At 45.5% G+C, this 27,423-nt stretch overlaps 1 protein-coding gene across 8 annotated transcripts in view; it reads right to left on the bottom strand.

Annotated features, from left to right (window-relative positions):
* ascc3 (activating signal cointegrator 1 complex subunit 3) overlaps window positions 1-22,701 on the bottom strand; it is a 141,264-nt gene extending 118,563 nt beyond the window's left edge. For 3 of the 8 annotated variants that reach the window (XM_026185181.1, XM_026185174.1, XM_026185180.1), the window contains exons 1-5: window positions 22,613-22,701; window positions 22,221-22,279; window positions 21,853-22,051; window positions 16,780-16,930; window positions 14,014-14,591 (exon numbers count right to left, since the gene is read on the bottom strand). In XM_026185181.1, the coding sequence (XP_026040966.1) occupies window positions 14,014-14,591; window positions 16,780-16,930; window positions 21,853-21,942 (819 nt within the window). In that variant the 5' untranslated portion in view covers window positions 21,943-22,051; window positions 22,221-22,279; window positions 22,613-22,701. The other 5 variants (XM_026185177.1, XM_026185175.1, XM_026185176.1 and 2 more) reach the window with 5 other exon arrangements.
* Window positions 22,702-27,423: the final 4,722 nt, after the last annotated feature.

Here is a 27,423-nt window from a genome sequence, read left to right as displayed (position 1 = left end):
GGATGTTATACATGGTTATGCTGAGGATGTGTCGGCTCCACTGGAAATGCCTTTTGGTTAAACTGTCAGCGAGGAATTTGCATTTGCACTGTTAAATGTTTATATAACTTTAATGCAGATAAAAAACAGCTGCTTGTTTAAGTGAAAATACATTGATGGGTTTTTTTGCACTAATAAAGTTGTGGAGTTTTATTTTGTATTTTGTCTCGTGTCAATTATATCGTCAGTTATATCGTTATCACAAATTCTCAAATGTGTATCGTGATAAATATTTTTGGACATATCGCCCTGCTCTAACCAAACACATCGATCTATTAACGTGTTTATAGGCGGACGTTCTCCTACAGTGTTGTTAAAAAGGTTTACAGTGTATTTAAATCCTGGAAAAGCTGGCAAGTTTGACCGTCTACACACGTTTTTAAAAGTTGTGTAACATGAATAATTCAGCAGTCAGATGAAGCAACAATGCAGAGTCGTGTGTACAGAGGATCCACTTTCACAGAGCTGGGTTCTTCTACCAAAACAATGTTTAAATGACACCCAGCTGATCGACTCAAAGCTCCCAACACAAAGTTGCTGAGCAGGTAGCATCACCACAGAGGAGAAATATGAGAACAGTGATATTCTGAGCACAGAGCATCAAATCATGGCTGGACTAAAGGTTTGTAAGAGGGGAGAGTGTACTGTGCTAACTGGATCACTTGTATCTAAAGCACGAACAGCAGATCAAACTATCAGAGGATCGATACATCAGGCTTTGTTCACTGAGACACTGAAGAGCAACCGTATGAACAATTCTCACACAATTTAGTAAATGAAAACACTCCAATCATGTCATGGAGAGAAGGAGAAACAGGGAGGAAGGCTAACACATGGCAGCATTAGGCGTGGTGTATCCCAATGAATCACACTAAAGGTGGGTAAATCAATATGAAGGTGAAAAACACTGGCAGACAATGAATTATACACAGAGAAATGGGAGCATTCACCAGCAGTGAATCATCTCCACCCTGATAAATGAGAAGCAGTACTCCACCCTCGGGTTTGATCTTTGTGGGGAAGGACTCAGACGGAGACAGAATAATGAGCCCAGGCATCTCCAAGCTTTGAACAGCTACTTAAGACCACAAGCTCTGACTTGCCTTCAGTACAATGGTTCCTCCACTGCACATTTACTGAGAAAGGCAAACATCCTAATATGATTGAAAGCTTTTTGAAACTCTCAGATATGCTATGAACGATAGGATGATAGGATGAACGATCAGGTCTGAACACAGGTCAACTGAACAGTCCTCTGACTCTTGTTTTGGACCTGATCACTGCCAGATACACTTCTCAAAACAGATCTGACTGCATCCAACCAGAAATAATAGGAAGTGAGATCATTAGGTTATGGATTAGCACCAGTATCGGTACCAGTACCCGTGCCAGTATCAGTACCAGTGCCAGTGATAGTATCAGTATCAGTACCAGAAAAGCAACATTTAACGAGTATAGTCCAACTGCTTGTGGTAAACACAGAAGGGTTGGTCATGATTTCCAAATTTCCAGATGTAAATAAATAAATAAAGTCATACATAAACACATAGTAGGCATAACATAACAACATAATATTTAATAACTACACCCTTTTTGGCTCCTACCTCAAAGCACACTGTGCGCTGTAAATCTTACGTGCTGCATAATAATAATATTTAGTGTTATATACACAATCACGATGGTGTTGTGTTTATTATATTGCTGGTTTTGTTTGCTTATTTTCTCTTTTTCTCTCTCAACAGGTGATCCAGGTGATATATATAAAAATGTGGTTTTTTTGCCCCCCGTCTTTTCTTTTCCCTTTTCTTTGTCCTTCATCACTATTCCTCTTCCCCGCTGTCTTTGTTTCCCTCCCTCCCCCCTGTCATGTCTGTCCCATCTGTAACAACTGAAAATAAAACAACATAAATAATAACAACATCCAACATGTGGCGGGACTTCTGCTGGAAGAACATTATACGCTATTTCATAACGCCTAAACAGAAGTCTAAATTCAGTGCTACACCTGCGTTTTGCTGGAGGAGTTGTGGGGAAGACATGGCTGATTACGGTCATATATTCTGGTCCTGCCCACTCATACGACCCTTCTGGATGGAAGTTATAAAGATAATTACAGAGGTGTTGGGATTCCACGTGTCTTGTACATTTACCTCATTGTATCTGGGATATTTTACAGACGATTTAGTTACAGATGATGTTTACCTTCTGAAAGTTCTCTTGGCTTCTGCGAAGAAGGCCATAACAAAACGCTGGCTCTGTAGAGATCCTCCCACTGTAACACTTTTTACCTCTATAGTGGAAGACGTCAAATTGATGGAATGTATGACTTTCACTCTGCGACTGCAGGGAGATTTGGGAAGGAGACGGTGGAGAAAATGGCTGGACTTTACAGCTTGTGGCAGCACCCTTTGATGCATAGAATTAGTAATGCAGACTTGTTGACGTATGTATGTGTGGATGTGCAGATGTATGTACAGGTGTATGTTATCTTCCCATGACCTCATACTGTTTCTGTTTTTTCTTTTTTTCTTTTATCTTGCTGCATAAAAATGTTCCTAAACAAATAAAAAGTGTTAAAAAAATAATAATAATAACAACAAAGGTCAATCAAATGGACCAACACAGCAAGGCAGGGATGGTAAAGTAAATCCGTTGGGCTTCTCTCTTTGCCTTCAGACAATAATTCTGATGGCAAAAGAACCAGACGGGACAGGCGGCCAAAAAAACAAAAAAACACAACAACTTTTTTATCAGTAACAGTTTGGATTTATGTTTCTCATTGAATCCTGGCAGCAGAGAATGAATTTGTCCCCCTTAATGAGCTCTGCCTGGTCGGCTGTCACTTCATCGGGACTCCGCGTTTGGACCATCGTGGTGGTGGACGTGGCACCGTTTACTGGGACAGTTTGTCCTGCAGAGTTATGGACTCTGAGACTTTCCCCTCCTTTGAGTCACAACTTCATACGGTTGGTTCATCAAATATACTTTACTGTGTTTTATTTTACCATCCTCTCAACCCTGCTGGTGTTTTTATTCAGGATTTTACAGACTTTTTATCTTCCACTATTCAACTGGAGAAAGTCTTAATGATCAGGGATTTCAGCCTGCACGTGGACGATCAGGATGCGGACGATCAGGATACGGACGATCAGGATACGGATGATGCTTGCTCTGAAATGTTCTGATTTGTTGGACCCTCATGCGATCACTGATGCTGATGTTGCTACTCAGGGTTTTAACAATCATTGTCTGGAGATATTAAATTCGGTGGCACCTATGAAGTCTGTCATTGCTGCCCGGAAAGAGCTCATCCGTGGATAAATGATGACATAAGGAAAGTCAGAAGAATCTGTAGGAAAGTAGAACGCCTTTGGAAAATCAACTAAACCTGAAGTTCACAGGCTCCACCTTAGGAAACTTTGGGTTTCCCTTCACGAAAACATAAAAACAGCCAGATCAGGATATTTCAGCTCAGCTAATCTCATCAAATAAGAGAAATTTGGAGGTGCAATTTGAAACCATAAACTCTATTGTTTTCCCCGTGGTCCACCCAGTACCCGTGACCTCTAAATCTGAGAGTGATGACTTTCTAAATTTCTTCGTGGATAAAGTTAATAATGTCCGTAAGAGCATTGGTTCTTCAATACTGTCTGTTTGTGTCTCTGGTCCACCTCCCCCTCATTTACTGTCAGTGTTTAACCCAATGACCATACATGACCTTTCACTCCTGCTGGATACAATGAAAATCGAATAGTTATGCCTATAACTTCTGTTCCCTGAAGGAGATGAACGAGGTACAACACATAAGTACGGGATATCACGCCCTCGCGTGTCCTGGCTGAAGAAACTTTATTCATGCCTTTAAGGCAGATGACGTGTGATGACACGCGCACGGCCCCGCCTGCACATATAGCCGCTGTCATCACAGTCATCCCTCAGTTCGATAGCCGCTCTTCACCGAGCCAAACTGCTCAGTGGGGCCACCTTGTGTTGTACCTCGTTCCTCTCCTTCAGGGAACAGAAGTAGACATACATGTTCCCTTTCAGTCGATTCACTCAGTACAACACATCACCACATCCTTAGTGAGCGGTAGACCCAGCAGAAAGGACAGCATGAGCCACCAAAGGGGCTGTAACGTCCAACCGATAAAACCGCGCAAAAGTGTCCAGTGATGCTGCACAAATATCAGCTACAGGCACCCCTTTAAAAAGAGCCCATGAGGTTGCCACCCCCCTGGTGGAATGAGCTTTCACCCCGTGGGGCAAAGCAAGACCTCTGGTGCCATATGCCAGTGAGACAGAGCTCTACCTCTATTTGGATTAGCGAAGCAGACAAACAGCTGGTCACATAAACGCACACTCTGAGTGCGCTCAATGTAGGTGCGTAGCACACGCACTGGACAAAGAGAATGCATCCTCCTCTGCTCCTCAGATGCAAAAGGAGGGGAGCAAAAGCTCAGCAACTCAAACTCCACTGAGCTATAAGACGCAGGCATGATCTTGGGAAAATAGGCAGCATTTGGACGCAATACAACCTTGAGACCATCAGGAGAGAACTGTGTGCAGGAGGGATGCACAGAGAGCGCATGAAGGTCACCCACTCGCTTTGCTGAAGCCAAAGCGAGAAGTAATGCAGTCTTATATGAAATTTCATAGCCACAGACTCAGTGGGTTCAAACGGGGGCTATAAAGGGCCCCCAGCACCAAAGACAAGTCCCAAGCAGGGACACTGGACTTAAGCACAGGTCTCAGCCGGTGAACCCCTTTCAGAAAATGTATGGCAAGGGGATGTGCACCTGGTGTCACCTCATCAAAGCCAATATGACAAGCAGATATAGCTGCTAAATAAACCTTAACTGTCAAAAATGAAAGGCCCTTATCCAGCAGCTCCTGCAGGAATGTCAAAACATCCACAATAGAGCACTGAAATGGGAGAGTGTGGCAGTCCTGGCACCATGTAAAGTGTAAAGTGTGCGTGTTAGTCCCCATAGGGAAATAGTTCCTCTGCATTTAACCCATTCACCCAGTGAAGCAGTGGGCAGCCGCCAGTGCAGCGCCCGGGGAGCAGTGTGTAGGGACGGTACCTTGCTCAGGGGTACCTCAGGGTAGCCGTTCAGTGGAGTCGAACCCCCGACCTTCCGATCATGGGGCCACCACTCTACCTACTGAGCTATCCCTGCCATTGCTCGAAGGCTCACCATTTGTAAGCATACAAGCCTCTAGTAGATGAGGCCCTAGCGCTCTGAATTGTCGCTTTCACACTAGGTGGCAAACCCTTAGCAATCAAGTTTAACCTCTCAGCAGGTAAGCATGAAGGCGCCACAGATCCGGGCGCAAATGAACCACTTCTCCGCCCGCCTGAGAGAGGAGGTCCCTACGGAGAGGAAGCTGCCAAGGACTTGCTGCTACCAGGCTGATTATCTCTGCATACCACGACCGTGTGGGCCACCAAGGGGCCACTAGAATCAGAGAGAGGGAATGCCGACGCACTCTCTCTAGAAGTGGAGATATCATTTCCACTGGGGGAAATGCATACAGGAGCACGTCTGGCCATTGGTGCGCTAGCGCGTCCAAGCCCAAGGGTGCATCGTGGTCGATTATGGAGAAGAACAGGGGGCAGTGAAGCAAAAAGATCTATTTGCCCCTTGCCTCTTGCCAAATAGGTCCCAAATCTGAGCCACTATTAAAGGGTGTAACCTCCATTCTCTCACCAGAGGACCCCCTGGAGAGAAGGTCCGGCCCCAGGTTCAGGTGGCCCGGGACATGGGTGGCTCTTAGAGACAGAAAATGAACACCATAACAGCAGAGAGTGAGACAGCTTCAACAGGGGAGGAGAGTGTGTTTCTCCCTGCCTGTTTATGTAAGACACCACTGTTGAATTGTCCGTCCTGACTAAGACATGCTGGCCCTTCAGGACTGGACAGAAATGCTTTAGAGCTAAGAACACTGCTAACAGCTCTAAGTGCGGACCAGATCCCTCGCACCCTTGCACAGCGCTCCCCACCCTCTTAGGGAAGCATCTGTGGACACCACCTTGCGAAACAACACCCTCCCGATCCGAGAGCCCTGATGCAGCAGCCTGGGCTCCCTCCAAGGACGGAGAGCTAGCATGCAAGACGCGGTTACCTGCAGCCTCCTCCGGAGGTGACGCGATGCACACAGGCGGTGAGAGAGAGTCCAGTGTTGAAACGCTCTCATTTTTAACAGTCCAAGTGGCACTACGGCGATCATAGATGCCATCATGCCCAACAAACGTAATAGCGTCTGGAAACGCAGTCTGCGTCCCAACTGAAATTGAGCGAGGCAGCGATGAAACGCGGCCACTCTGTGCTCCGACAAACGTGCGCGACTGGAAAGCGAGCATATTTCCAAACTGAGAAAAGAAATCTGCTGACTCGGGATTAGCGAGCTCTTTTGAACGTTCACAGAGAACCCCAGTGTCTGAATGTGTGACAGAACCAGCGACAGCTGTGTCTCCACCTGCTCTCTGGAGCAAGCTACGAGAGCCCAGTCGTCCAGGTAGACTAAGATGCGGATGCCTCTCTCTCTGAGGGGCGCTAGCGCTGCTTTGGCACATTTCGCAAAGGTGCAAGGAGCGAGCGACAGCCCGAACGGCAGCACTAGGTATCCGTAGGCTACGCCCTTGAATGCAAACCTCAGAAACTGCCTGTATTTCGGGTGTATAGCCACATGAAAAAAAAGCATCTGTTAGATCGATTGTTGCAAACCAATCTCCCGGGCCGACCGCATTCAAGAGCTGTTAGCATCTTGAACCTGTACGTTTGTAGATACGTGTTCAAGACTCACAGGTCGAGGATGGAACGAAGCCCTCCCCCTTTTTTCGGAACAACAAAATAACGGCTGTACCAACCTTTGTCTGCTTCCGAAGTGGGGACCACTCGTATTGCTCTTTTCTGCAATAGTGCCTTTATTTCCTCTCTGAGTATCATCACCGCCTCGGTGTTGACAGTCGTGTTTACGACTCTCTGGAAACGAGGCGGCTTGACCCGGAACTGGAACCGGTAACCCATGGCAACAGTTCGCAGCACCCACGGAGAGGGGGCGCAAGCACGCAACTGAGGGAAGTGAGCAGCCAGCCGGCTGACCTGCAGCACCGTCGGCAGGGCGTTGTCGCCCCCCAGTGTGTCTGCAGGGGACTGCATCACCTGCCCGACCTGGCTCATTCTGCCTGCAGGCTGAGCATTTGTGATTGTTTGAGAATAAACAACACTCTTTATTGATTGTAACATGGGAACATGTACATTCATACATTTTGTTGGAGGCACCTTTTCTGGGGCACAACAATGAAAAACAGCGGGAACACTCGATGTGGTCACCTGAACATTTAACACACCTGAACAGGGAGTTACCTGAGGCATTTTGTGTGCAGGGGTTTTGTGCTTGGGAGACAGTGTTAGGAAAGTGCAGCGCCTTCTGGGGCTGACAACCTGAACAAAACTTAAGCGGCACCTCTTGGGTGGCAACAGAGGGGTAAAAGCAGCATCTCCCTGCTGCTGGACCCCTTCTCCACTCGAAACCACAGCTAGGAGGGCTGAGGCTTCTTCCTCCTGGGCGTCGGTTCCCGCCGGGGGCCCGAGGGTGGACCTTTGCTCCAGGCTGACTGGCGTGGAGCTCGGGCCGGAGGATGTGCTCTCGCTGGCGGCACACCCACTTCAGCAGTGGGCACCAGTCTCTTGCCAGTCGGCAGAGGAGCGGCGGGCCTGTGAGAGCTGGCTGCGGGCTTGGGCTGACGTCTGGGGATGATGTCGCGCAGAGCTTCCGTCTGCTTCTTCCTTCAGATCGAATCTAGCCTGAATGGCTTCAAGTGAATGTCTGAATATCCCAGCTGCAGACACTGGTGCGTCCAGATATACAGCCCTGTCCCTATCTGGGACGTCAGAGAGGGTGAGCCACAGGTGCCTCTGCGCCACTACTGTCGAAGCCATCCCTCTGCCAAGGGAGAGTGCTGCACAGCGAGACGCACGGAGGATGTGATCTGTGGCAACTCTGACCTCGTTAAGAAGAGGTGCCAGCGGGCTGTCATCAGGAATCAGCGATCTGAGCTCCGTCAGGCACATCGCCTGGTACATCTGGAGCATGGTGACAGAGCTCATGGCGCGAGTAGTGCCGGCATGAACCCGATAAATCTTCTCCAGCTGCAAAGCAGAGAATCTGCCGTACTTGGACAGCAGAGTTGCAGGGCCGCCGACACCATGGTTATGGGACGGGGTCAGATAAGCAGCCAGAGACGGCTCCATAAGGAGTGGGTTAGCTAAGCCAGCCCCCTCGGCGCCGTCCAATTCCAAGGACTGTCCATAGCCGGGCATAGTGACGCAGGTAGACAGAGGTTTGTCCCATGATGCTGTTAGCTCGCACACAAAGTCTGGGAACATGAGCTGGCGGAGGAGAGGGCCAGTCACATGCAGCTTCTCAGCAGCACGGCGAAACAGGGAGAAAAGAGTGGCATCATCGTGGCCGACCGGCGCAGCAGCAGCGGCACATTGGGCCGACAATGAGCTCTCCTGCTCATCCTCTGACAAACCATGGATGTCCAGGCCGATGTCCAGCACATCATCGTCTTACTGGGGAGCGCTGCAGAGTTCAACCCAGGCTGAAGCCCGTCAGCGCTCCTGCATGGTTCCGGCTCGTCATCGGCTAACCCATCAACATATTCCATGTGGTCAGCCCAGCTAATTGCGGGGACATCAACCAGATAATCCTCGTCTTCAGACTCGGACGAAGCCAGGGCTCCAGACTTGGAAAGGAGAGGGTCATGCTGTGCGACAGCCCAACACTTTTTCCACAAACATCAACCGTCTTTCCAGGGTCGAGATTCTTACTCTGGATGGCATTACCTTGGCCTCCAGTAACGCTGTGAGGAACCTTGGAGTCATTTTGACCAGGACATGTCCTTCAATGCACATATTAAACAAATATGTAAGACTGCTTTCTTCCATTTGTGCAACATCTCTAAAGTTAGAAATATCCTGTCTCAGAGTGACGCTGAAAAACTAGTTCATGCATTTATTACTTCCAGGCTGGACGACTGTAATTCATTATTATCAGGAAGTCCTAAAAACTCCCTGAAAAGCCTTCAGCTGATCCAAAATGCTGCAGCAAGAGTCCTGACAGGGACTAGAAAGAGAGAGCAGATTTCTCCTGTTTTGGCTTCCTGTTAAATCCAGAATTCAAAATCCTGCTCCTCACATACAAGGTCTTAAATAATCAGGCCCCATCTTATCTTAATGACCTTGTAGTACCATATCACCCTATTAGAGCACTTCGCTCTCGCTCTGCAGGCCTACTTGTTTTCCATTAGTACCTACTCGGATCGACTGTTCACAGTTTTCGGGGTTTTCATTAGGTCATAGTACTTGGTACCGGGTACTAAAATAGTTCCTGCACAGCCAGGATTCCAAGCGATCCGAGCAGGTACTAAAATGTGATGTTGTCAGACCGCATGCTAGCAACTGGCTCGTCAGTGGCGTCACTCGATGAGACATGAGAGAGTCTCATGCACAAAAATCAAAACCACCATTTTTGAAACCCGGCGATGAGGGAGATGGCTACAAAACCAACGGCGTGGTCCCCGAGTGTGACGAAAAGCCACAGAGCGAGCAGCAGGTGTATCATCGCCTCCACCTCCATCTTTGTTCTATGGTTTGTGTCGTATACCAATTACGTCACAGGACACTCGGCCGCGTTGCTATGACGATGACCACGCATATTAGGTGGTAATCAGCTGTAATGGAAAACCAGTTGATAATGGAAGAAGTCAACATAAGCTTAAAATTATAAAGATGTAAAGTTTCTGAGATATCTCCCTGCTACTGTACTGAACTCCCCTCACTATGAAATGACATGACCAAATCTGTATGTAACTAAATGGCTTTGCAGTCCGCGGTTCCCGCCTGCACTCAGCACCCACCACAAAATGTCAGCAATCCAAGGTCACCAATGAGAAATAATAAGAAGCGAGTTTCTCCATTGTTGGCTTTAATGCCACAGAGTGCAAAGCCTTTAAACTTTAGTGTTGACTTTGGAGTCACACAGAGGTAGATGCATAGAGAGCCTGCAGGTGCACTCTCACAGTGTGTTTCCGTGTGTGTCTCTGCTCACACACACACACACAGCAGTCTACACCTGAGGATGTCTGTGGGAAAGTTGGCTTCCAAATGTCAACTACGTGAGAAACATTGGAAGCAACTGGAACCAGCTGAAGTTGTACAATTCTGACTCTGTGCTAAATTGATAGAAGGGCTGTGGGGTAGGGGCAGATGAAAGCCTGGACATATAAGTGAAGTGTTGAAAATCCACAGGCACAAAATGGTTTCCTGCTTCATATAAGAATGTGAAGAATAGCAAATTAGAGGTTCAAATAGGGTGAGAAACAGACCCGTGCAACGAGCAGCCTAATCTGCTTTACACAGGAAGATGTAGATCCAAACAAACCCCAAAGCTGCACAGCAAATCCCTCACACAAAAACTTACACTCCAGTGTTTGGACATTTAAACAGCTGTCACTCTTCAGGGCTGCTGTTTCACCACGTCATACAACGCTTACGTCAAAAATATAAAATACAAATATAAAAACACGTGCTGGCTAGTCACAGGAGCACGCTCAGTGAGAGACTGAGATTACCCATAATGCACCACAGAATGACACAGCAAATCATCTCAGTATTCTTGATATTTATTTATAATCACCTCTGTTAGTCCTTGATATTTATTATTGAGTGATCTGTAAATATTGGTGCGATTTCTTACATTTGAAAATTCTGTAACATATTGCATTGTTTAAATAGTTCGTCTGTTACTGTCCTGGAGCAACTGTAACCCACATAATGTGCTTAGAGATTAATAAAGTATTCTGATCCTGGTTCACTGAAGTTCACTGAGAGACAACAGTTCCCACTTAGACTGAGGTGGAGCTGTCTGTCAGCGGCAGAGCTAAAAACTAACTGAGGGCAGTCTTGATGCTCAATCATCCAGGCAAGAAAGCCCACAAAGGTTGATTCTGTTCATCTGGACGTGGAGCTTTCAGACTGCAGAGAGCTGAGGAACCATTCCCCAGCTCTCTGTGATCACTGGTCATGACAGTTATACAATTATTGCATATTATGATCCTGAACCTCACAGCCACTGCTGCTGGTTTCAGTCATTGTTTAAATGTCCTGCTTATAAGGCTGGAAACCTGCAGTCAGCTGGGACTGAAGAAGTCAGCTGATGAGTGACGAACGTTACTCCAGATGAACAGAATCAACTTTGTGGGTAAATGAAGGTTAAAACAGTTTAGCAGACACAGCTGTGGTGTCGAGCTCAAGTTACTGCACTCACAAACCTCGTGTCCACTCTATGCTTTATGCTGTGCTGCACTTTATGCTTAAAGAACATCAGCTATGCTGATTATTTTGTGACTGTATGCTTTCCAGGATGTGGATAATGTTTCCATGGAGCAGACGTTCAGCACAACAAGCTGCTCGGTCAAAGTCTAAACTCTACACAATAGCACACAAAGTCTTTGCAGTACAAATTTAGTCACATCCAGATGTTACTGGTCTGACAATGAGACTCAGAAAAGAAAGAAGCACATGACTGAGGCGGACACACAGCTCCGCCGCTCACTAACAGCTCCTTCATGTTCATGTTAGGAGGAATTTAAACGTGTCCGTAGAGCTTCAGTTTCATCAACACTGAAGTATTAAACAGTTTTGTCCAAGATAAGCAATGACCTGAGAGCCTCCATCGTTTATCATTAACACAGTGGCTGTAAAATACTGAACCAAGGCAAAGTGGATTACAGACACACAGAGAACCAGATGTGCAGAGCAGAACCAGATGTGCAGAGCAGTGGGTGCACCACAGCTGAGTCCAGAGCATGAGATAAAGTGAACAGCAGACCAACAGGACGGGCTTCAGGCCTGCACAGCACAGCTGAGGATGCAGAGCTGCAGGCTGATGTGTCGTCTGGTTGTAGCCAGCTGCACGGCTGACAGTGACGTTTCTATATTTTAACTTTCTTAACTCTTGTTCTACAATAATGAAAATATGTGCATGTTAGGTATTGTGCTGTTTGCTCACCCATTCATTTATTAGTAGGTTGTAAAATGTATCACCACGATCGATGGTGAAAATGAACAAGTTGACTAAGAAAGGACTTCTTCACCAACACTGGTGTAGCTGCAGAGGTAAACATCTTCCCTGTGATGCAGCCGAGTTTGAAATTCTACTGTGGTGACGACCCTGAGGCAAATATGAAGAGGCGCAGCAGCACGCAGTGATCATTCAGCTGCTGACAGAAGAAACACAGCTGATGGCAGTCACTGCTTTTACACTCATCCTGCTTTTCCCGAGGAACACTTTGCTTTTGTTCCTTAAACTGTGAATATAAGTTCATCACTATCTCTAAATACCTTTGTATTGATGCAACACTTTTCCTTCTCTTGGCTTCAGAATAGACAGCTGATGGCTAACAGCACGGCAACAAGTGCACCCCTGCCACACTGAACACACCAGCACATCATCTGCATCACCGCTGAGCTCAGGTTTCATTTCCACTCTTTGTTTTCATCATCGTTAAATCACAGAATTCCAAAAATATACGTTTGATTTGACAAAGTGAATATTTACAGCCATTTTCACACCTACAGTGTGTTTACTGTGGTCATGTTCACGATATGAAGGAACAGCACTGGAGTTAAACTGGAGCCGACACTACGTCTCCAAAGGGTGTTTGTGTCTGCACTCAACGAAGAACAGACCACACAGCCCTGGTGTGAACACGCGTATTCATTATACTAATCATTTAGATGATTTCACTGCAGAATCTACTAAAAAACAAACACCACCAAACGTGCACTGAATGCATCGTTTCTTTGGCACCACAGTCAAAGATGTGTTCAAATACCTGTGGACAGAGAGGGACTGAAATGTCCTCGACCTGTGACCAAAGAGAACAGCAACACAACGAAAACCTTACAACAACAAACACAATCAAACCTTGAAATCCCTTTGACACCTACAGCTAAAGCTCCGTGTGTTCACAGCTCATATCCAAGCACACACCAGCAGCCCCAGTAAGAGCCTTGATATGGGCAAAGGATCAAAGCAGTTATCAGGAAAATTATGGATACAAGTGAAAGACAAAAGGGTCCACATCCTGTTACCTGGTGAATTTACTGTAACACTGTTGCTATCATTTTCTAATAGTTCTAATCAGTGTCCCAGGTCACACGGTGGGAAAAACAAACCCTAGTCAGGCACTGGCAGCACTGGTACATCTCTCCTTATGGTCTTAACTGTGTGCACATTAGGCTCCTAATATTTCCAGGTCTTTATTGCCACTGAAGGTCAAAATGTACAAGTCTGAAATGTGCAGAGGTAAAGGCCAAGTATGGTTTAACAGCCAGGACATGATAACTCCAGTGCTGCTGAAGGTCAGCGTGATAGAATCAATAGATGTTGCACAACAATAAACATAACAGTGGGAGAGGTCAAACTTCACAGAAATGCAGTGATGAAAGCATCACAACAGTCTGTCAGGTTTATAATCAAGCGTATGGATGACCTCCAAGCCTGCTACGAGCTGAGCACCGTGCAGGACGACATGACAGCAGATGGTGCTTTAGAGGTGGGGTTCGTACTAGATGGTCTAGGGCAGGATGATGCATGTCCTATTCCTGAGTGTTTGCAAAGCCAAGTTACCATAACAACCAGTGTAGACGCTGTAGCACTGGTGAATCTGTACAAACAATCTGATTGGTCCACATGAAGAAACAGTGCAGACAGATATTAAATATGACAGAGGCACTGATTTCTGATGATGTGTGAGGATAAAAACAACCCTGAAACACCAACTTCAGTCAACACTTCTGCATAAAATGAGTTCCTTACTTTCCAGTGACTTCTATTAATGCGCATGTTATATATTGACCTAACCTTCAGGGTTAATACGAACAGACCAGTGGTACAGACCTCGTTCTGCAGCTCATCGTTGCTCCTGTGTGAGGCCAGCATTTCAAACAGAGACGTGCACAGCTCCTCTGGGTTGGATGACATCATGTTGCCTCCACACAGATATTTATCTACTTCTGTTCTAAGGATGGAGCCATCCCCCGGGGTCAGGGGGCTTCCTGTACTGGACGGAGCCTCTTCACTGATGCCCTTCTTGCCGCTCTTTTGGTTGTTGAAAAAGTTGATGAAATCCAAGCTGGCACTCTCTTCCTGGATACCGGAGAAGGGCAGCCCCTCCAGTGGGTCGAGTGTGTAACCGTCATGTGAGAAAGCAATGTTGCGCCCAAAAGCGGCGCTTCGGTCCAGGTTGCGGCAGGAGCGTTGGCTCTGGATAAAGTCTTCGACTCGGGAGTCACCGAGCAAAGCCACCAGTCGACCCACAGAGGCGCAGGACGCTTCAGCTGCCGATGATGGAAAGGGACCGAACATGTGTTTGATGGCCCGAGTCTCCTCTGTACCAACGTGGTCTTTGTTGTGGAAGGTTTCAAACAGGAACACGGCTGCGCTTTCACCCACCGCCTGACCGAGTTCAGAAGCCACTGTGGAACAAGCACATGCACACCACAGTTAGCACTGCAGCGTTATGCACAGAATTTACAGTTAGGTCCACACATGTTTGAACAAAAACACACTTTGGTCATTTTATATTTGCAAGAACCAAGAGTTTGTAAAGGCATCGAACTCTGACTGCAACCCAAAATAGGTTTCCAGACTCGAGACGAACTGAAGGTAGAGACACCTGTAAACATGCAACAACTGAAGGCAACTGCAGCAAAGGCGTGGCTGAGCTTCTCGTGGAAGCAAACACTGCACCTGGCTGTAGACGCTCCCAACTGCAACAAACCTGCACATCCAACTATTCGAAGCACAGCTGCCAGTTCTACCCTCAGCCTCCTGCCTGAGTTATGACACTGACAAATGGTAAATATCCTGTATTTCTGTAGCGCTTTTACTAGTCCTTTACACGTCCAGTCATCCACCCAGTCACACACTGGTGACTACAGTGGAAGCTACATTGTAGCCACAGCCACCCTGGGGCGCACTGACAGAGGTGAGGCTGCCGGACACTGGCGCCACCGGGCCCTCTGACCACCACCAGTAGGCAACGGGTGAAGTGTCTCGCCCAAGGACACAACGACCGAGACTGTCCAAGCCGGGGCTCGAACCGGCAACCTTCCGATTACAAGACGAACTCCCAACTCTTGAGCCACGATCGCCCAAGATTGTGGCACAACTACATTTTCAAAAACCCCGACCCGAGGGTTGAAGTCACTGAGATTCGAACTCATCAAAGCTGCCCCGTTCTCGAGTCATTGCATTCACAGACTTGGGTGTCCACGCTGCACTGCAATCAAATCAACTGTTCGAGTATACAGAAGTAAAACTCTAAAAGTGTGTCACTGTCCAGAAACCCATGGATGTTCCTGTACCCGCCCCAGAGAAACACCAAACTCTACCTTCTACATGAACTCTGTTATAATGTCAAGTCATAAAAAGCCAATAATGCCAGGAAAGAAGGACGCAGTCACTAATCAATCGACTCATTTAAATGCATGATGTTGTTCAGCAGTCACATACTGCCAGCAGTATCAGTCGACTGGCTTCAGCTGTTAGCATGACCGGAGCTTCTGTCAGTAACGTCCACGTGAGGTTTATAACCCACAGGATTCATTAAACACTAGCTGCCCTGTGAGGAACGGACCTGGTTTCCTTTTCTTCCTTGAAACCCAGTGTGGCCCAAACACTGGCAGAAAGGAGAATTTCCATCTTAAGGGAAAATGGATGTAATGATTATCATTTTAATGATGACGATTATTAGGATTGCTGCAACAATCACCTTTACCCTTTCTATTACCATTAGCTGTGCCTAGACAGCAGCACTGCTTTATATGGCCATTAAATCTGTGCACAGCACTATTAATAGTGCTAGAAAGAGTCGGCAGCTCTAAGCAGGAAAGGCCAAACACGAGCTAACTGTTCCTGCACCTCATTTAAATATTATTCCAAACAATTCATACTTTAGCAGAACTGCACTTAAAAAAAAGAAAAGAAATGCAGCATAATTGTCCAATTAGAGGAAAAAATGTCAAAAGGACAGAGGCAGACTAGAGCAAAGAAGGCTGGAGAGGCAAAGTGAAAACAGATGAAAAGGATTTAAACCAATTAAAACGGCCTAAAAAAAGCAGCAGCTCGTGGTTGCACGTTACAAACACAATGGCTGCTTTCATCCTCGAGAGCATCCTAAGAACAACTTTTCATTTGGATCTAGTCACACAGTTTGAGGGCAGCTCCAACACACAAACGAGCACACACACTGTTAGTCTGACTGGTGAACGGTGAGCAGCCAATCAGATCCTCGCAGGGTTTCCTCAGAGCTCAGTAACACATGGACAGACTTTAACTCTGCCATCAAACATGCTGTTTGGTTTGAGCTGCTCTGTGTTTGAACCTTCACATGGAAGACGTGTGAACAGTACAATAACCACATGATCACATTAACAGCTGATAGAGTACAGCCATTAAAACTACCTGCAAAATCTTCCATGTTGCTTTTGCAGAGAATTCCCCCAAATATAACCTACCAACACTGCATGATGTCATTTTGGCCCCGCCCTTCTTTATTCAGGGTTTTAATGAGTATAAACAGAAGCAGGCATTCTGAGGTTTTCATGAACGCTTCTCCAGCTTCACACAAACACGAGTTACAGCTGAGGTGTGCCTCCTTACCCATCTGTTTGGCTGCCAGGAGCAGGCTCTTCAGCTCCTGACTGGCAGCTTGCTGCTGACTTTTGTCCTGATGCTCGGTGCAGAAATGGACAATCTTCTGCCACGTCAGGCCCTCTCTGGCAAACAGCTCCTGTCTCTTCAGACGCTTGGCCTAATGAGTCACAGAGAGAGATGCAATTACACTTCAAGAAGAGCAGCACTCACTGCTCTGATCACAAGTATCTGGAAATGACCACCTTTAGTTAACAGCACTTAGCCTGTGCATTACTAACAACACTGTATTTCTAAAGTATTTCTATTATATTTCACTGAGCATATGAGAACCTATACTATTAATTACACAGGCCCAGTTTACTGACTGTGGGCAGGGTTCATCAACAGAGACTGAATCATGGGTCCACTCCCACGGTTCACTGTTTGAACCTTTGTCAGTACGAGGTCGACTCACCTAAAAGCCGATGACACTGTGAGTGATATGGAACAGCTCTGTTTGTTTTCATGCTTACTGATCAGTAGAGCTGCCACGATTAGTCGACTAGTCACGATTACGTCGACTATCAAAATCGTCGACGGCTGATTTAATAGTCGACGCCTCGTTTGAAGCTTTGTAAGATCCCAAAAGACGCAGGAATAAGTAGCAGGATTTAAGAGTGTAATAACGGACTGAAACAGAAGATGGCAGCACTGCATGTACAAGGATGCCAGCTGCCGTTAAACCCAGAAGAAGAAGAAGCTGTGTCCCAGAATTCATAGCGCGGCCCAGCTCAGTTTCCAACAATGGCGGCAGCTAGTTAGTTTTAATGTTACTCTTATTATTCTTTCTGGGTCACAAAATAAACGTTTAACATATTTTCAAAAGCGCTCCGACGTTTTCGGAGACGTCTGTTACCCACTAGCTCGATAGCTAGCCGGGGGCGAGGCTAACTAGAGCCGTGAGAACACCGGACTCCCGGCAAATCGTTTTCAAACCCACCGCCGTCTTTCGCTACTCAGGTTAAACATGATATATGAGTCACTTAGATAACTTAAAATGTTGTTGTTTGGCTTTTTTTTTAGTATTTTATTTGTTCCTGAGTAAATCAGTTATAGTTATAGTTTTCACACAGCTGAATAAACGTCAAGCAGACAGCTGATTATCAGAAGTGTGAGATGCTCAGAGTTTACTCCGGTGTCCTGTTATATTTTAGATAGCAAGGAGTTTATTAAACTTCAAACAATCTGTAGATTTCATTAAAATTTAATAAACTCTCATCTTGTCTTTATTTTTAGTTTGCACATACCTTAAACACTTAAAGCTGTAAGCTAATGATAGTTATATAAGAGCAGATGCTGCTGGTGCAATAAGCTGTACGTTTTACGTCCAATGGATGATGATCTGATTAGTCGACTAATCGCAAAAATAATCGGTGACTAGTCGACTATCAGAATAATCGATTGTGGCAGCCCTACTGGTCAGTGCTGATCTCATTTACTGCTAATATAATGCTCGTTGTTTCTGCTTTTTCACTGACACCAGAACAGTGCAGTTCACACGTGTCGTGGACTCTTCATGCACGCTCAGCGCTCAGGAGGTCAGAACAAGCATTAACATAACGACTCCGTTACAATCAGCATCTGCACGTCTTCCAAAGCTGAGAGATAATGTTGGGCTGCCTTCAGCTTGCTTTTCCACGGAGAAACACTTTCTGCTTAGAGGATTTAACGAGAGCTTAGCTAGCTGAAGATCAGTGGTTGAATAGCATGCTCAGTTTCATTTTAAACACAAGGAGCTGATCTGAGAAACTAAAGAAAAGCAGGGACACCTCTCAGTTACAAACAGTAATGCTGACTGGCAGGGAAAAGGAAACATGGACACAAATATATGGAAGTCATCAGTGAGCAGAGGACAGGAAGCTGGCAGGTAAAGGTGAGCGTACAGCACCTCAGCTGACCTCGTTCCTCTAGCAAAGTACTTGATCCTTATTTGTTTCAGTAAGAAAAGATCCCGTATCCTAAATGCAGATGGGAAGTATGAAAATAGCATCTTCACTGCAGAAAAGACGACTTTTGTTTGTAGGTTTAGTTGTTAGAAAAAGAATCTGCAAAAACTGGTTTAGGTTTTATTTCCAACAGCAGAAATGACAAACATTTCCCTGCTGTGTCAGTAACTTTGTATTCTTAACCTCTTCTGTCAAGTCTGGGATACATGACTGCTCGCCACCAGCAGCAGGAAACTTTGTATCCATTCAATAAAAATTAGGGTTGCTACTCTGAGCCATCAGCAGCCGCTCAAAGGCCACGGGCCACCTCGTCTGCAGCAGAGCCAACAAACAGAAGCCACAGAAACGTTTGGGTCACAAACAGCCTGTCACAGCACAGCTACAACATTTCTGTCATATGACAAACATGTTGAAATCACATCAGCTGCTTGATATCAAATATGAAACATTCAATTTTCATTACAGATGCTGAGCTTTCGTTTCATTTTACTACAGATATATTCAGCCTCTTGTTTGTCCCAGACTTTTGTCCAGTCTGAGACCACAACAACATGTCAGCTTGTCCTGGGCGATAGTTTCAGCCTGGACTACAAGATACACAGTAGGTGCCGTGTCAAACTTCCACGCCCGTGTAGTTTTACATAGTTTTTCTCCAACAGGGCTAAAAAAAGCAGCAGCTCGTGGTTGCACGTTACAAACACAATGGCTGTTTTCATCCTCGAGAGCATCCTAAGAACAACTTTTCATTTGGATCTAGTCACACAGTTTGAGGGCAGCTCCAACACACAAACGAGCACACACACTGTTAGTCTGACTGGTGAACGGTGAGCAGCCAATCAGATCCTCGCAGGGTTTCCTCAGAGCTGATGGACAGACTTTAACTAACACTGGAATACACCATGCTGTCAAACATGGTGTTTGGTTTGAGCTCATACATGTTATACTGTAGTGGAAGGCTGCTCTGTGTTTGAACCATCACATGGAAGTCGTGCTCTAGAGCCCCACAAGCTCTTTTAATGGATTCATTTACTTCTTCTGAGAATTCAAACTCTACAGTTTCAGCCGAGGAAACAACTTCTTCGAGCACAACAAAAGAACAGTAAGATTTTTTTATGTGAAAATCTAAGTATTAAGAACTGCTTGCATAGATAATCAGAGGGTTAGCAGCAGCTAGGTGATGTTAATCAAATGCACCTGAATAACATCAACGGTGCCTGAATAAAAGCACAGGTGTGGCAGTTCACTGGTCTGAATCATTCAGGTGTGCTCGCACAAAACCAAGAAGAAACACTGATCTTAACTGTTACTGCCCACTGATCTGTGAAGGCATTCCCAAACAATCTGAAGTCCATCAGTGGGAGAAATTATTCATGAGTGGAAATCAGAATCAGATTAATTTAATAATCCCTGAAGAAATTATGTGAATGCTCAAAACAGCTGTCAATCTTTCCCCAGCAAACTCAACCCAAAGTCAGATGCTGCAGGGCTGAGAGAAGCTCAGAGAAACTGTGGGACAGAGCGCAGCATGTGCACACACAGGCTGAACAAGCATGGCTGCTTTGGAGGGAGTGCCGGGATCACATGGTGTGTGTGTGTGTGTGAGAGCATCTTTGATGGAAACAATTTGGACAGGTGGCTCGAGCCATCTGCTAACCAGAGGGTTTGTGGGTCGATACCTGGCTTCCAGAGTATCCTTGGGCCAAATACTGAAGCCTAAGTTGCTTCTGATGCGTCCGCTGCACACTAACACACAGGAGCACAAAAGAAGTGCTTGTATGAATGTGTGTGAATTTCTATAAAGTGATCGGGATGGAAATAAGAACACTAAGCGCATTAATGTTGCTGTGCAAATATTAATGAATGAGCTCCACCGTGCTCAGACAAGGCCAACGTGGAGATGTCTGGTGAAGACCTAACACAGAATACTTATTTTAACACAACTGTATTTATGTAGGGCCAAATCACAACAACCACCACCTCACGCTGCTTTATACTGTGAGCTAAGACCCAACAATAATACACAGGAAGTCCCAGCAATCAGACAACCTCTATTAGCAAGCATTTGGCGAAAGTGGGAAGGAAAAACTCCTTTTAACAGGAAGAACCCTCCAGCAGAACCAGAAGCAGGGAGGGGCGGGGCCATCTGCCACGACTGGTTAGGGGTGTGGGGAGGAAGACAGAGCAAAACACAAACTGTGGAAGAGAGCCAGAGATTAATAATAACTAATGATTAAATGCAGAGTGGTGTATAAACCCAGTGATTGAAGAAGAAACACCCAGTGCATCATGGGAAGCCCCCCACAGCCTAGGCCTATTGCAACATAACCAAGGGAGGGTTCAGGGACATCTGATCCAGCCATCACGATAAGATTTATCAAAAAGTTTTCAGACTTTCTGACTCGAAGGCTTTAAGATGAAAATGTATCCTACCCCTTCTAATAATACTCTAACACAGCGGTCTCCAACCTTTTTCGACCGGTTTATGCCCGACAATATTTTCGCAGACCGGCCTTTAAGGTGTCGCGGATAAATACAACAAAATAAAACTAGTACCGGTACCGAAAAAAAGGTTTATTCATAACAGACGTGAAAAGACCCAGAAAAACCGAGTAAACGATAAAACGATAACAAAATAACGCTGAAAACCGATAAAAACCCTGAAAACCAGACATTTCACACCTGAGCCTCAACTCTCGCAGCCCGGTACCAAACGACTCACGGACCAGTACCGGTCCGAGGCCCAGGGGTTGGGGACCGCTGGTCTAACAGATACGATGAAGTAATCACTAAAGATACCTCAGAAAAATCAACCAGAAATAAAGAGTAGCACTCATAGTAAGTAGTACACATCGATACATCTGTGAGCTGGTTATGAATAATTTATCTTTAATGATTAAAATGTTATTTGTGAAGAAATTCATTAAGTAATTGCTCGTCAAGAATACAGTAATAGTGGGCTCAACAGAGCTCTGACTCTTTTTATAGAGCAACATGAAGACAGTCTGTTAGTATACCAGCTGCTTTGTCCGGGAAACCTCACTTATACACAAAAGTTATTATCAACACAATTCATTCATAAACGGTTTAGTCTCACCTTTAGATCATAGAGCTGTTCGCTGAAGTCCTCCTTCTTGCTGACACTGGAGAAGGACCGAAGTGCTCCTGTGAGTCGAGGAGGAGACATCGTGTCTGTTTCCCTCCCCACACACCTGGTGTCCTGGATCTAGGTTCTTCTGGATCTATGGTTCTCCTGGATCTAGGTTCTTCTGGCTCTATGGTTCTCCTGGAACCTGCTGACATACAAACACAACAGTAAGATGAACCTTCAGTGTTTCTACTCCACAGCAACTCCACATACAAAGCAGCCAAAGGGCTTTGGACCTATGCGTCGCGACACAACAGCCACTGATGTTGTGAAGCAAACACGCCGTCCGTGTACAGTGGTCATGGTAGTCACGGTACCTGTGAACAGGCTGGCTGCGTTCGTGGGAGAGTGAATGAGACACTTGGGACGAAATGATCTGGAAAATAAAAACTTCTTGGTGAACTGACTGGTTTGGTTTATCTACAGATGCATGTTGTCTCCGGGAACTTGAAAGGTCCCGGATTACAGGAAGTCAGGTGGCTAACACAAACATCTCCAACAGAAGAATAATGCACGCGCCTTAGCTGACTTTTATAAGTTCTCGCGCGACTATTACACACAAAGCTAACGCTAAGTATGCGCGTTGCTAGCTGGCTGTCATGCTGCCTGCTACATCTCTTTAAAACTCACTTTTAACACTGTCGTCACTATTAGTGCAACAGGAACTGCGACAGATGAGTCTATAAACCATTCACAGCGTGAAACTTACGCTTCAACTGCTTCCTAAAGCGCCACGTACAAGTCCAACAGTCAGTGTGTGAGTACGCTACCGGCAGATGTCAACACAAGGTGCACGTAAACTAGGGATTATGGGTATTGTAGTTTAGACGTCAAGCGGCTGTATAGAGGGCATGGATAAAATGACTACATTACCCGCGTAAGCAGAGAAGGTGCGCTTATAGCGAACACCAGCGAACACCGAATTCTGTTTTATGGGCGGAGTTAGTACTTGTAAACGGCACATGCGGTCTCCGCCTGAAAAGAAAAGTAAACTTTAGTATCCTCTCTGCTACAGTACAGGGAGACGAGACGACGAGGCTCCAGTTCATTCAGTGCAAAGGCAGCAATAAATATAAAAAGAGTAAGAAATTAATATACACTTTAAGACTAAGGTAAAAGTAAAAGGAATAAAGATACACTTTAAAATTAAGGTAAAAGCATCAATAACAGTCTGAATTTACATATAAAATTTGAATGATTTAAAGTGACCTTGAAGTGGTTTAAAATAGCTAGCGTAGCAGCTTTACAAATCTAACCAGTTCAAGGTACGTGTCCATGTTTTTGGAGTCTGCAGACTTTTCCTTTCTTTTGCCATCTACGCTCTATGATTCTGATACTTTTATTCTTTAAAGCCAGCTTATGATTCATGACACGACCTGATGCTGAGCACATTTTAATGAGCACTAAATCACCTGAATTTTTACTTTCCACAATAAGTAGTTACAGTAGTGGTTTTTGATACGGGCGACACGGGCGGTTGGTGGTGGGGGGCGGCATCACGGGCATTGGCAAAATTAATTAATTAATTAATTACTTAATTAATAAATTACTCGTACTCATGCTACCAGAAATACACCTGAGACAAAGTGAATCTGTGAACTAAGGTGTAGGTCTATTAGGTTATGTTGTGGCGATCCTCGGGTTGAGGGATGGGTGTTCATACTGGAGTGCAAAATTAAAACCAATGGAAGATGGACAAGAAAGTTCAAAGCCATCAGGTCCTCTGTTTAGAAAAAAGAGAAAAGAAGAGGAAGAGAAACGAGCAAAAGATGCAGGTAAGCAGATGTGTGATTGGATAATGGCAGGTCATCCTGAAACAATCAGAATCAGAATACTTTATTGATCCCTAAGGAAATGATGTGGGTTACAGTTGCTCCAAGAAGAAATGGTAAAAATAGCAACAGTAACAGACTAAACTCCAAATACTGTGTAATACATTATGTTACAGCAGAGTTACAGATTTAAGAAATAGCACTAATATATACAGATCACTCAGTTATAAATATCAAGGATTAACAGAGGGGATTATAAATAAATATCAAGAAAATTGACAAGAATATTTCAGAGTAGAAAAGAGTGTGTGTAAAAAGGGTGAAACTATTGCAGTGTTCACAGTGTGTTAGATGGAGGAGTTGTACAGGGAGACGGCCACAGGCAGGAATGATTTCCTGTGTCGGTCAGTGGTGCATCATGGGTAATCTCAGTCTCTCACTGAACGTGCTCCTGTGACGGGCCAGCATGTCATGGAGTGGGTGGGAGGAATTATCCAATATTGTCTTTATCTTGGACAACATCTACCTCTCAGACACCACCCTAACGGAGTCCAGCTCCATCCCCACAACGTTACTGGCCTTGTGCATCAGTTAATTTAGTCTGTTGGCATCTGTGACCCTCAACCTGCTGCCCCAGCATGCAACAGCATAGAGGATAGCACTGACCACAACAGAGATACAACAAGATAACATCAATTAGTATGGATAGTGAAAACGTCTGTTTACGTTTGTTAGGGGGGGCGCCAGAGGGAGTGTTCGCCCAGGGCACCAAACAGGCTAGAACCGCCACTGAGTAGTTAACACAGTCAAACACACCTTTTGTCATGGTCCTGAGTCTGAGGACTCAGTGTTTTGTGTTTCCTTATGCTTTTGTTCATTCCGAGTGTGTATTCTGTTGTGATTTTGCCATTTGCCATGTGATTTTGGGCGACCGTGGCTCAGGGGGTTGGGAATCGCATCTGTAACCGGAAGGTCGCCGGTTCGATCCCTGGGCTCTCTGTCCTGGTCGTTGTGTCCTTGGGCAAGACACTTTACCCTACTTGCCTACTGGTGTTGACCAGAGGGGCCGATGGCGCGATATGGCAGCCTTGCTTCTGTCAGTCTGCCCCAGGGCAGCTGTGGCTACAACTGTAGCTGCCTCCACCAGTGTGTGAATGAATAGTGGCATTGTAAAGCGCTTTGGGTGCCTTGAAAAGCGCTATATAAATCCAATCTATTATCATTTGTTAGGTTTCTGTTCTTTGCCTGCCTGCTCCCACTTCTCTGTGTTCCCTCTGTCTGTCCATGGTGTTATTGTGTCTGCTCATGAGTCTGCCTGTCAAGTTCAGTGTCCTGTCTGGTTCTCTGTGTCTGTTAGTTTCCTGTTTTATTCTGAAAGTTCATGTCTCATGTCAGTGTGTTCAGTTTTACCTCTCCCCTGTCTCGTTAGCCTAATTGCTCCCAGCTGTGTCTCCCGCCTGTGGCCCATTCCCTGATTACTCCCTGTGTATTTAAGCCCTGTGTTTTCCTGTGCTCTCTGTTGCGTCGTCTGTTTAGTTCCATGTCAGTCTGTATTATTCTGTTACCCGGTATTCATTCTGCGTCTCTCTGCCATCTCTCTTTGTGCATTTTGCTCCTCCTCCCGTGAGTGTCTGGTTTAAGTTTTGTTCTTTAGTTTTCCCAGTTTAGGTTTGTTTACTCCCCGCTCTACTCTTCCTGTTTTGTCACCTTCTCACCGCTGTAAATAAACACTCACTCGCACCCCAGCCAGTACCTGCATTTTGGATCCTTTTTTCAATACACCACACGACTGCCCCCAGCCGTGACACCTTTCAGCTTTTCATATACAGTGGAACCCCGACTTACGAAATTAATTCGTTCCAGAGGGTCTTTCGTAAGTCAAGTTTTTCGTAAGTCGAAGCACCTTTTTCCATCGGCTTTTGAGTGAGGCGATGCTGGCTGAAGACGAAGTTCTTGGTGGAGGAGGATGTGGCGGAGGTTGAAGAAAGCATACGTATGCATTAGGGGTGCAACGATATTCGTATCGATATTGAACCGTTCGATACAGTGCTTTCGGTTCGGTACGCATATGTATCGAACAATACAACATTTTTAATTTATTTTATCAACTTTTCTTCTGACGATGCTGTCTGTGTTGAGAGCTCAGTGGATCTGCGTTCGACTACTCCGCCTAGGCTGCACTGTTGAGCGCAGATCCACTGAGCACAGCGCAAGCTAGTGAGACAGAAGTTAAGCTCTCCTTGCAACATGGCAAATTGAACCTCCCCCACCCTCATTCAGATCTGGCGTTTGGAACTATCTTGGTCTTCATGTGACGGATGACCCTGAAGGTAAGCGTGTCATGGACTAAAGTAAAACAGGATGTATGGGCTCAAAATGTGGTCATAAATATTTTGTACTTGTAAAAAAGATTTGTGTGTGGACTTAGAAAAAAAAAAACCCTGCAAGTTACAAGTACGGATTTTGACCCTATTTTTCTTCCTTTCATCTGATTGGTCAATGTCATGTCAATCACAAATGTAACAATCCAATCAGAACAGATGGGTTTGGCTGTCGGAGGGGCGCTTCTTTGAACTGCAGGTCCTTGAAGGGTGATACAGTTTGAAGCAGGAGGATCGCTATATAAATATCCGATAGCAGCTAGGTCCCCTAACTTTCAGCAGCTGTTGAAAGGAAAAAGTTGTGGTATATCAGTGGTTAGAAACACATCATTACTTTAGGATTAGTTTAACACAAAGTCAGGGCTGACCCGAGACCATGGCTGTGAGTCACAGTGCGCAGCATAAAAGTCCTTTCACATCGGACGCAGGATGTGCTGCTAATGCTAACTGCTAACTAAAAGCAAAGGATCCAGAATTTGTTACGCTGGCTGCTGGGCTCTGTGTGCAGCAGCTCTACCTGTACTAGATGCACCTGCTCCTTGTCGTTTCTATCTCTGACTTTATGTTCTCTACAAGAGTTTTTTTTTTTTTTTTTGCTGGTTCTTCAAATGTTCAATAAAAACATGTATGCGAATTCATAACGAAGAAAGCTTTGTAATGAAGACTATCATTTCCAAAACACTGCCCGCCCCCACCCCGCGGTCCGCAGCGCTGTTAAAAAGGCTGTGGAAGTCCCTGTATTATTAAACACGTAGACCTGTGACACACAAATTACCAAAAAACGCTGGGTTGGCATGTAAAAGGGCATTTATTCCCTTCAAAGACCTTCAGTTCAAAAAAAGCGCCCCTCGACAGCCAAACCCATCTGTTCTCTGATTGGATTGTTACATTTGTGATTGACATGACATTGACCAATCAGATGAAAGGAAGAAAAATAGGGTCAAAATCCGTACTTGTAACTTGCAGGGTTTTTTTTTTCTAAGTCCACACACAAATCTTTTTTACACGTACAAAATATTTATGACCACATTTTGAGCCCATACGGATGTGGCACGCAGAGATGGGCAGTAACGTGTTACTTGACCGTAGGAACGCTGCGTTACTGCGTTACCTAAACCGTGATTTTTTGCGAGAATGTCTCATGACAGTGACGTACGCGAGTGCGCCGTTCGTGACAACAGCTGTGTGCAGATCAACAGTGGATCACATATCGAGTGCAGAGAGAGTATGAGCGTGCAGCGTTTAAAGCGTGGAAGTCCTGACCTTACTTTGAGTTTGATTCCATAAAAAGTGACCAAAACATTAGCGTCCTTGGTGCGTGGGAAGAAAACTTCTTTTTACAGCGAAAAAAACCCTAAACTTCCAAC

Source organism: Astatotilapia calliptera, chromosome 11, assembly GCF_900246225.1.
Source record: "Astatotilapia calliptera chromosome 11, fAstCal1.2, whole genome shotgun sequence".
NCBI classification, from domain to species: Eukaryota; Metazoa; Chordata; class Actinopteri; order Cichliformes; family Cichlidae; genus Astatotilapia; species Astatotilapia calliptera.
Note: the sequence above shows the minus strand (reverse complement) of the source record. Positions and strands in the feature narration are given on the sequence as shown.